This window comes from Oncorhynchus clarkii, chromosome 12 (assembly GCF_045791955.1).
Source record: "Oncorhynchus clarkii lewisi isolate Uvic-CL-2024 chromosome 12, UVic_Ocla_1.0, whole genome shotgun sequence".
Taxonomy (NCBI): Eukaryota; Metazoa; Chordata; class Actinopteri; order Salmoniformes; family Salmonidae; genus Oncorhynchus; species Oncorhynchus clarkii.
Window position 1 is genome coordinate 50,139,876 of NC_092158.1, and position 11,396 is coordinate 50,151,271.

The following is an 11,396-nucleotide window of genomic DNA, read 5'->3' on the forward strand; positions in this document are numbered from 1 at the left end:
CTATCCACACTAGCGACTAGCTGAGATGAGTTGTAATAGTCAAAACTAAACTAAATACTAACCACTAGCTAGGCTAGTTAAGTCAATTTGAGTGGTCTCATGTAGCCGATATGGAATCGCTAGCTAGTTAGCTGTAACTCTGTTACACATGTACATGTCAGTTTGTTTATTCAGGAATACTAACTGCTATAGTTAACCTCATCTCAAGTGTGCCAGTCAGCTGTGACACAAATGCTTAGTGCTTCTTGAGCTTGCTGCATCTTGAATGTCTGATGTGTTCTGTGGCATGCATCAGAGAGTTAGGGCATGCAAGGGATATTAACGGCTACGAGATTGTTATTTTCGGGGAACTGATATGTTTACCTTTACCATGATGTGTATTTCTGACACTGAGTGGGGTGGTGTGGGCTTTCAGAGTCAGATGTGGCAGCTCAGAGACGCTCTGACATCTACTGACAGCCTGCCTACCCTTCTTGAGCTCCCCCTAGCCTTGGAGCAGGGTACTGCAGAGTCCACTCACACCACGATAGAGGAGGACGAGGAGGAGACAGACCAGAATTCAGGACTTGATGAGGACCTGCACAGGTTAGATGAACCCTGAGTGTGCACAGACAGACAGACAGACAGACAGACAGACAGACAGACAGACAGACAGACACGTTGATAAGGGGCATTTATTGCAGTATTGCTCTACTGCTAAAAATGGGCCTCCCTCACCTTTCCCTTCAGAATTGACAGCTCTGACATCTAGGTAATGTACATGTATGTTATAGAGGTATCCATAATGTCATGATGTAATTTGATATTTAGGTAAATATTCATAGCCAATACCAGAGCTGACTGTATCCACATATCTCCATAGACGGCTACAAGAGGCAGAGAAGAGGAATGGAGATCTGGAGAAAGAGATGGAGAGTCTAAGGGTGGAGATCGGGGGCCTGAAGTCCTCCAAGGAGACAGGCAAGAGACCCAGCACTCATCCCTCCTCATCTCTTCTTAAAAAAAAAAAAACCTGAATCATTGCCTGTTCTATCATCCTTCCTTGGGTTTCTGTTCCATCCATTTGACAGATCATTTTGAACCTGTGGCCTCTCTCGTCAAGTTCAGTAAGATAAGGTCTGGCTTGTGTTTATTAAGGCACACAACTGAAAAAGTTTTAAATCGTTTTGCAACGGAAAACTAAAATGAACATTTATTTTTGGACACATCCAACTAGTCCCCTCCTTTTTCAGTAAGTTCTCTTACATTTGATGTGTACAGCATTAACTCCTCCTATAGACATCTATTGGATACAGCATCTCTTCACAAGCAGCAGTGTCTAATATCAAGACAAATGTGAGATGGTAGGAATTCCAGACCATATGAGCCACATACTGTGAAAAAAGAGTGTTGCATAGCAGGAGCAGCATCTGCTTATGTTGGAACCTTTGGCCAGAACAAAACGATAAATATCCCCTCTAAAAATAGGTCTGGTATGCAGTCATTGGCCCTCCCTGACAATAAATCAATACAGCATTATGAGCTTTATAAAGAAGCAGTGTTAGGGGGTCTTCCTCCTCTCCGGGGAAGGTTTCTAATGGATGGATGGCTGGTGGGGCAGACCTTTGGTGGGGCAGGTGCTCAATGTGGAAAAAGTCCCCCCCACACACACACACAAAGAGGTGACATAATTCCATTCATAAAAAATAGTTTTCTTCTGCTCCTGTAGCCAAGTTCTCCAATATTTTTAACCCATCACATATTGTAGGCTAAGCAAGCTAGAAACGCCACAGTAGCTCTCGAAAACTCTAGGCGGTATTCTGCCTTCTCCCTACAGTTTTCAGCCATTAGCTTCGCCCAAGACTGCCTCATGTGAACTACAATCCCAACGCTGTATAGAAACATCAAATAATAATCACTTGCGATGTGGCTTTCGAAACATATGGCCCTTATCTTTCATCAGCATGAAATAATCCTTCAAATAAAAAAGAGGTGTTCAAAGTGTAGTATCTGGGATCTACATCTGTTTATATTAGTTACTATGCTGTTACTAAGCAGTAATGTATTACGCCAGTGTTACGTTACTACACCTAATAGGAAATGCACATGCGCACTATTTTGCCGGGAACTGTAGAGCACGAGGGGTTTTGACTAAACGAAAACTAATTGTACTCCCGTCTCCTGCCTGGCCATTTCTCCACAACACAAATATTACAGTGGTGACGAGGTGATTGAACTTATTAAACGGACATTGCTTGAAGGGAAGAATGTTGCGTGAGTAATGAAACTCAAAATAATTATGTAATTCGTCAGTTATTTTTTATTTTCTTTCGCCAGTGGAAAAGGCTAAGCACTGCTAGTAGGTACAGTGGGGCAAAAAAGTATTTAGTCAGCCACCAATTGGGCAAGTTCTCCCACTTAAAAAGATGAGAGAGGCCTGTAATTTTCATCATAGGTACACTTCAACTATGACAGACAAAATGTGGAAAAAAAATCCAGAAAATCACATTGTAGGATTTTTTAGGAATTTATTTGCAAATGGTCAATAACAAAAGTTTATCTCAATACTTTGTTATATACCCGTTGTTGGCAATGACAGAGCTCAAACATTTTCTGTAAGTCTTCACAAGGTTTTCACACTCTGTTGCTGGTATTTTTGCCCATTCCATGCAGTTCTCCTCTAGAGCAGTGATGTTTTGGGACTTTCAACTCCCTCCAAAGATTTTCTATGGGGTTGAGATCTGGAGACTGGCTAGGCCACTCCAGGACCTTGAAATGCTTCTTACGAAGCCACTCCTTCGTTGTCCGGGCGGTGTGTTTGGGATCATTGTCATACTGAAAGAACCAGCCACGTTTCGTCTGTCATAGTTGAAGTGTACCTATGATGAAAATTACAGGCCTCTCTCATCTTTTTAAGTGGGAGAACTTGCACAATTGGTGGCTGACTAAATACTTTTTTGCCCCACTGTATATACAAGTGTTCTGAAAGGCCCCAGAGTCTGCCACACCACTAAGCAAGGGGCACCACCAAGAAGACCAAGGAGCTCTCCAAACAGGTCAGGGACAAAGCTGTGGAGAAGAAAACTTTGAACATCCCACAGAGCACCATTAAATCCATCATTAAAAAATGGAAAGAATATGGCACCACAACAAACGTGCCAAGTGAGGGCCGCCCACCGAAACTCACAGACCAGGCAAGGAGGGCATTAATCAGAGCGGCAACAAAGAGACCAAAGATAACCATGAAGGAGCTGCAAAGCACCACAGTGGAGATTGGAGAATCTGTCCATAGGTCCACTTTAAGCCGTACACTCCACAGAGCTGGGCTTTACAGAAGAGTGGCCAGAAAGAAAATCCATTGCTTAAAGAAAAAAATAAGCAAACATGTTTGATGTTTGCCAAAAGGCAGACTCCCCAAACATATGGAAGAAGGTACTCTGGTCAGATTGGCCAAAAAGCTACGTTTTAGTCTCATCAGGAAAGCGTTATGTCTGGCGCAAACCCAACACTTCTCATCACCCCGAGAATACATCCCCACAGTGAAGCGTTGTGGCAGCATCATGCTGTGGGGATGTTTTTTATCGGCAGGGACTGTGAAGCTGGTCAGAGTTGAAGGAATGATGGATGGTGCTAAATACAGGGACATTCTTGAGGGAAACCTGTTTCAGTCTTCCAGAGATTTGAGACTGGGACTTTACTTTAAGATGTTATTTCCCCAAGTGCAATATTTAGATGTGTGTGTTCACAAGCGTTCTATTATAAAGGCTGTCATGGCTAACTGCAATATTAGTGTATTGTTTTTTCTCAAGACTTTTGTCTCATTTGCAGTAAAGTCTCAGCAACAAATAACATTGGTTTGCTTTTTAAAAATTTTTTTTAGCTGTGAGTTAGGTTCACATTAACCACCTTTTATTTTACACACAGAGACTGATCATGTAGATCATATTCTTTGTTGTTTAATTAGTTAAAACCTGCATTTCCCCCTAGCAGGGATTTTTTTTAAATGTTTCAGTGCAAAAAAACGTGTCACCTTTTTGGGCCCTCACCAGTTTGCTTCCCTGGAGATTGCGTCAGCTATGGATGTGCTGGGACGGTATGCAAATTGGAGTGGGTCCAGGGTGTCTGGGAGGATGGTGTTGGTGTGAGCCATGACCAGCTTTTCAAAGCAATTCATGGCTATAGATGTGAGTGCTACGGGAACACTGGTGTTATTGTTCGGAGAATACAAGCTAACTAGTTATTTTGCACTCCATACACATCAACAATGTAATACAGTATCTGCATGCATTTTATAATACTAATAATAAGGGACATACAGTAGGATTACATGATACACTACATTACCAAAAGTATGTGGACACGCTCGTCGAACATCTCATTCCAAAATCATGGGCATAAATATGGAGTTGGTCCCCCTTTTGCTGCTATAACAGCCTCCACTCTTCTGGAAAGGATTTCCACTAGATGTTGGAACGTTGCTGCGAGGACACAACAGCATTAGTGAGATCTGGCACTGATATTGGGTGGTGAGGCCTGGCTCGCAGTCAGCATTCCAATTCATCCCAAAGGTGTTCGATGGGGTTGAGGTCAGGGCTCTGTGCAGGTCAGTCAAGTTCTTCCACAACGATCTCCGCAAACCATTTCTGTATGGACCTTGCTTTGTGCACGGGGCATTGTCATGCTGAAACCTTCAAAGGGCCTTCCCCAATCTGTTGCCACAAAGTTGGAAGCACAGAATCGTCTAGAATGTCATTGTATGCTGCAGATTTAAGATTTCCCTTCACTGGAACTAAGGGGCCTTGCCTGAATCATGAAAAACAGCCCCAGACCATTATTCCTCCTCCACCAAACTTTACAGTTGGCACTATGCATTGGGGCAGGTAGCGTTCTCCTGGCATCCGCCAAACCCAGATTCGTCCGTCGGACTGCCAGATGGTGAAGCATGATTCATCGCTCCAGAGAACGCATTTCCACTGCTCCAGAATCTAATGGCGGCAAGCTTTACACTACTCCAGCCTACGCTGGGCATTACGCATTGTGATCTTAGGCTTGTGTGCCGCTCGGCCATTGAAACCCATTTCATGAAGCTCCTGACGAAAAGTTATTGTGCTTTCAGAGACAGTTTGGAACTGGGTAGTGAGTGCTGCAACCAAGAACAGACAATTTTTATGCGCAACGCGCTTCAGCAACCGGCTGTCCCGTTCTGTGAGCTTGTGTGACCTACCACTTCGCGGCTGAGCCATTGTTGCTCCTAGACGTTTCCACATCACAACAACAGCACTTACAGCCCGATCAATCAATATTTATAAGGAGCCATACGTCAATGTTCGTAGGGTGAAACTAAACCAGCATTTCTGCACTAGGAATTAAGTCAAAAGTGTGACGGCAACTTCCTCTGAAGGGGCCCTTCAAGGTTTTCAAGAAATATGTACTGTACCTTTTTAAGGTTTTCAAGAAATACTGGCAATCCCTCTCACCCTTTCAAATCCCTTCATTTTCATCACTGTCTCTCTCTCTCGCTCACTTTCACACACCGATCCACTCACGCAATCACTCCTGCTGAAATTGTTATTGTTGTCTTTTTCACATGGATGGCAAAGTCAGCTGGCTCATCAGCCGTGCTCCCACCCAAAACAGTCGCCTGCAGCAATGGCGCTACAAAGTCCTTTGCCATGTCCAGTAGGCAAACGTTGTGGAACGTTGCAAATAGAAATGTCATGAATAGAGCTGACACGATAGAGCTAATCCCCAATTCTGGGTGACAGACAACCATATCTGTTCTATAACGTTCCTGTAACGTTTCATCATCCTGAACAGGCCCCTGCTGTCTTGCGATGTTCTAATATACCTCTCTCTTCTCCAATCACAGAACTGCGTGTCTGCCCGTCGTCTCTTTCTCTGTCTGCCCACTGTCTGGACAATGTAAGCCTTACTCACGCTCTCTCTCTCACTCTTTCTCTCTCTCTCTCTCTCTCTCCCCCTCTGAGATTATCAAAGGCTTTCTGAGGGCATACAAAACACATGTTTGGCTGTCTGCTCTGTCAGTTTGGAAACGTCTTGTTTTATCAAGTAATATTAGCCTTGTTTTCCGATATACACAGAGAATGTGTGTACATTTTCATGAGGATATAGAGGTAAAGTAAAGAGAAGAAAACAAGCTCTTTCCTCCCTCACAATCGACACCAACCCCTATTTATGCTCCTGCAATGTATCCCACTTTATTTGGATGGTCCTCTATAGAATGTTGATACAATTTTCTGGTCTGTACCCTTTGATGGTGTTAGGGGTAGGTTGAGATTGGATAAATGTGGCCTGTAAACCATCTGTAGGGTACTATCCAAATAAAATGTTACAATGCAGTCTTTTTAGCACAGCATGCCACACTCGCCTGGGTCAAAATTGCCTGGGGAAAAATATTTTGCTGCATTCAATTGAATTTACCATCCCCAGGGAAATAACAATATATTTTGTGTCTGCTTTTCTTTCACGGATTTTGTCCCAGACGAGTGCGGCATGCTGTGCTGTGCTGTGCTGTGACTCGCACACAAAAAAAGGCTGCATCTATACCAAAGCCTGCAATCCTGTTCAGTGGCTGACTGTGAGTGTGTTTCAGGGGAAAAGATCACCCCCTGCCTGTCACTACCCGCTGGTGATCCCTCTCCACCGCCACCTGCTGCTCTTCCACAGGGTAGGAAATGGCAACATCTACACAGGGACTAGAAACAATGCTTTCATCCTAAATTATACCCTATTCCCTATTTAGTGTGCTACTTTTGACCAGGACCCATAGGGGTCTGGTCAAATGTAGTGCACTATATAGGAAATATGGTGTAATTTGGGACACGAGTGGTGCAAATCTTTAGAGTGATATATGCTTGATGAAAAAATTACTTATTTTCTCTTGTTTCCTCTTCATGTTCTCTATCCCTCCCTTACTGACTGCATCTTTCCTTCTCTGCGCTCACTTGCACTCTCTCCCCATCCTTACCACAATGTCTCCACCTTTCTCTCTCCCTCTCTTCTCCCTTTCCCTCATGTTTCTCCCCTTGTATGCCCCCCTCTCCCTCTCCTTTCCCTCTCTCGCCTCCTCTCTCTTCATCTCATCCTCTCTCTCAGGTGCGCTGGCCACAGGAGAGGACTGAGTCCTACCTGTTAGTGTGTGCGGAGGGGGGAGAGCCCCAAGCCTGGGACAGACACTGCTGTGCTGAAATCTCCTGAACCCCCCCCCACCCCCACCCTCACTATAGTGGGGAATGACAGACTTCTCTATTCCACCGAGGAGTCCTATTACAGTATCTTGGAATGAGAGAGTTTTGAGTATGGTGGGTGGGTGCTAAAGACAATGCTACTCATGGCACTGAGCAGAGTACTGGGGCATAAATAAACTGAGAGCAATGGGGACAGCAGAACTGGAAACTTGCAGGAAGTTGGACAGACATGGGAAAGCTAATGATTGTCACTAGAAGGAATGAGGAGATGTAAATAATGAAATGAAGGACATCTCCTAAACTACCAATGGGACAGAGGTAAAAGTGAACACTTAAAACAAAGAAGACACCATAGAAAAAAGACATTGCTGGTTTGAGTGACAGCCAGGGGGGCAAATCAGCATCCTCCATAAGCCAACACTCTCCAGCCCACCTGGACATTGATGCATTTTGCCCAATATTAGTGGCATGACTCATTAACAGCACCATCTAATGGTTATTTACTGTTTGAGTTCTCCATTGTACTTTGTATCTATGCTTCTAAGAGTGGATTGTGTTGAGTCGTCTGAGAGATATTTGTTGCACTACACTAGAGGCTCTGATTTAAAGGCATTTTAGATAAGCCTGTTTGGAGTACATAAATCACAGCTACAGTACAATATTGAGCTGACTGAAGGTTAAGAAGAGAGTAACCTTGTCCCCAGGCTATTGGGAACAGCGCATATAAGCCTGGGATATCAACGAGACTTAAACATCACGAGACTTCCGGGAATGCTTGCGAAATAGACCAAACAGACCAGGCCGGGGGTTGGTGTTTGAGAAGAAAATGATTCCTTAGTTGTTCATTTTCTCAAAATCTAAAGGCACAACCTAGATTCGAGCCAATGTCTTAAGTAGTTGAACATGTTACTTATCCAACCTTGTGAAATTGACAACTTATATTGAAGGGGTGGCTTTGATTTGACAGCCTGCACATGCAGTTCGGCCCGAGACGACCGTTAGACCTGGGCTGCTGTCCAAAAGACATACCCTCGTCCACTTGCCCTCGTCTTAAGCCCTTGGGGAAATCCCCGTCGCCATCTTGGAGGGTGGTCCAAATGTTTAGCCAAGCAAGGGAAGTTTGCAACATAAGCCTGTCAGCTCTCGTTTTAAGTCGGCTTTGCGAGTGTACAATTATGCTCACTCCAGGGCCTGAAACTCCCCATAATTCAATTTGCGACGATTATACATCCGCTAAGAAAAGTCAGCGAAAACTTAAAAACAACATCAATGGAGAAGTCAACATAGAAGTGTAAGTAAAAACCAATGCAAATAAGTTAGAAATTGTGCTACTAATGCACATGATGGCACAAACACGTCTCATAAAAAGTAAATATGATTTTGTTTGGTTATCTTTTGGAAATTGTAGAAATAAAACATTCTCCTTCAGAAGTTCCAGCTAGACATGGAATATCTACATAGGCATACAGAGGCCCATTATCAGCAACCATCACTCCTGTGTTCCAATGGCACGTTGTGTTAGCTAATCCAAGTTTATAATTTTAAAAGTCTAATTGATCATTAGAAAACCCTTTTGCAATTATGTTAGCACAGCTGAAAACTATTCTGATTAAAGAAGCAATACAACGGGCCTTCTTTAGACTAGTTGAGTATCTGGAGAATCAGATTTTGTGGGTTCGATTACAGCCTCAAAATGGCCAGAAACAAAGACCTCTCTTCTGAAACTCATCAGTCTATTCTTGTTCTGAGAAATTAAGGCTATTCCATGCAAGAAATTGCCAAGAAACGGAAGATCTCATACTGTGTACTACTCCATTCACAGAACAGCGCAAACTGTCTCTAACCAGAATAGAAAGAGGAGTGGGAGGCCCCGGTGCACAACTGAGCAAGAGGACAAGTACATTAGAGTGTCTAGTTTGAAAAACAGACGCCTCACAAGTGCTCAACTGGTAGCTTCATTAAATAGTACCTGCAAAACACCAGTCTCAACGTCAACAGTGAAGAGGAGACTCTGGGATGCTGGCCTTCTAGGCAGAGTTCCTCTGTCCAGTGTCTGTGATCTTTTGCCCATCTTAATATTTTCTTTTAATTGGCCAGTCTGAGATATGGCTTTTTCTTTGCAACTCTACATTTTGGGTAGAAGTGTCTGGGAACGAGATTAAGGATAGAGAGATCTGAGGCATGTGTGTCTGTTAACGTTTTCTGGCTTTGTAAAGTTAAGAATAAGGTCTGGTCCAGGGTGTTACATGCAGCTTGCTGACAGTGAGCCTTCCTACAAACAGGAAGGCTAAGCACCATAATGACCTTGACCAGAGATAGGTTACACTATAGATGATGTGTACTAAGGATATATGTTGGAGAGCTATGGGACATAAGTCCAGTATAGCCAAGTAACCAACACAAGGCTATTGGTTTGAATCCCAAACTATGCGTCCTGTGCTAGCTATTATGCTGTCAACATGCTTTTGTATATACTCCTTGCTGTTTGGTAAGCCATTTTAAAACATATAGGGCTAAAATGTTCCTTTGGACATTGAGGCATGTAAGATAATTATACTGGATTTTGAGAGAAACCGTATAGAGTACCACAGTATGAGTCATAATACCCACAAAACCTAGCCATCAAATAGGGAAATGGTTACAATAATTTTTTCCACCATTCATTTTTCCCGTAGGGGATTTTAGAAACACTTATAATAAGGGCTGTGTTTTGTGCAGGCTTACCCTGGCATGATGTTTTGATAGATATGTAAATCTCTCTAGGACAAAGTGACTTAAATCAATATATTTACCTGTTTGACCTCTAGGGTTATGGGTATTATGACACCTTCATCGTGGGGCTGTATGCTACAATATATGCACTGTGTACTGTAGGTTGCAAGGCCTTTTGTATTTGAGCAATACTTGAGATGTGCATGAGGAAGAGCACGATTGTCACTCACTGGGTACTATAAAATGTCACACATTTGTGACTTCCTTTTGTTTAAAAGAGATGGCATTATACACGGAGTATACAAAAGATTAAGAACACCTGCACTTTCCATGACATAGACTGACCAGGTGAATCCAGGTGAAGGCTATGATCCCTTATTGATGTAACTTGTTAAATCCACTTCAATCTGTGTAGATGAAGGGGAGGAGACAGGTTAAAGAAGGATTTTTAAACCTTGAGACAATTGACACATAGATTGTGTATGTGTGCCACTCGGATGGTGAATGGGCAAGACAAAGCATTTAAGTGCTTTTGAACGGGATATGGTAGTAGGTGCCAAGCGTACCGATTTATGTCAAGAACTTAAACGCTGCTGGGTTTTTCATGCTCAACATTTTGCTGTGTGTTTCAAGAATGGTCCACCACCCAAAGGACATCCAGCAAACTTGACACAACTGTGGGAAGCATTGGAGTCGACATGGGCCAGCATCCCTGTGGAATGCTTTCAACACCTTGTAGAGTCCATGCCCCAACTAATTGAGTCTGTTCTGAGGGCAAAAGGGAGGGGGCGGGGTGCAACTCAGTGTTAGGAAGGTGTTCCCAATGTTTGGTATACTCAGTTTATATATATATATTGTATTACTGAGATGCCTTAACGTTTAATTGCACATATTTAATCATATTTTGGAAACCATAGGAATTATACTAATAAAATCTTTATTATGGATCTATCTCGCTTGGCTCATGAATGAAGTGCGACAGCCTATAGTGCCCCTATGTGGTCGAAAAATTATGAAACGCATTGTCAAACATGCATATTTTTAAGGGAATAATTACTTTTTGCTGTGACAACTACAATACATGACCTAAAGTATGTGCAAAAGCACCCCTTCAAATTAGGGGATTCGGCTATTTCCGCCACACCCGTTGCTGACAGGTGTATAAAATCAAGCACACAGGCATGTAATCTCCATAGACAAACATTGGCAGTAGTATGGGCTTACTGAAGAGCTCAATGACTTTCAACGTGGCGCCGTCATATGATGCCACCTTTCCAACAAGTCAGTTCGTAAAAATGTATGCCTTTAGTATAGCCTCCCCGGTCATCTGTAAGTGCTGTTATTGGGGAGTGGAAACCTCTAGGAGCAACAACGGCTCACCCAAGAAGTGGTAGGCCACACAAGCTCACAGAATGGGAACGCAGAGTGCTGAAGCACGTAGTGAGTAAGAACCGTCTGTCCTTGGTTGCAACACTCTCTACTGAGTTCCAAACTGCC

At 43.2% G+C, this 11,396-nt stretch overlaps 1 protein-coding gene across 4 annotated transcripts in view; it reads left to right on the top strand.

The window, feature by feature from the left end:
* LOC139420770 (myotonin-protein kinase-like) overlaps positions 1-10,846 on the top strand; it is a 34,009-nt gene extending 23,163 nt beyond the window's left edge. The window contains exons 11-15 of one of the 4 annotated variants that reach the window (XM_071170999.1): positions 416-585; positions 863-960; positions 5,849-5,901; positions 6,482-6,667; positions 7,096-10,846. In XM_071170999.1, the coding sequence (XP_071027100.1) occupies positions 416-585; positions 863-960; positions 5,849-5,901; positions 6,482-6,667; positions 7,096-7,197 (609 nt within the window). In that variant the 3' untranslated portion in view covers positions 7,198-10,846. The remainder of the gene's footprint in view (positions 1-415; positions 586-862; positions 961-5,848; positions 5,902-6,481; positions 6,668-7,095) is intronic. The other 3 variants (XM_071171001.1, XM_071171000.1, XM_071171002.1) reach the window with 3 other exon arrangements.
* The last annotated feature ends 550 nt before the right edge of the window (positions 10,847-11,396 follow it).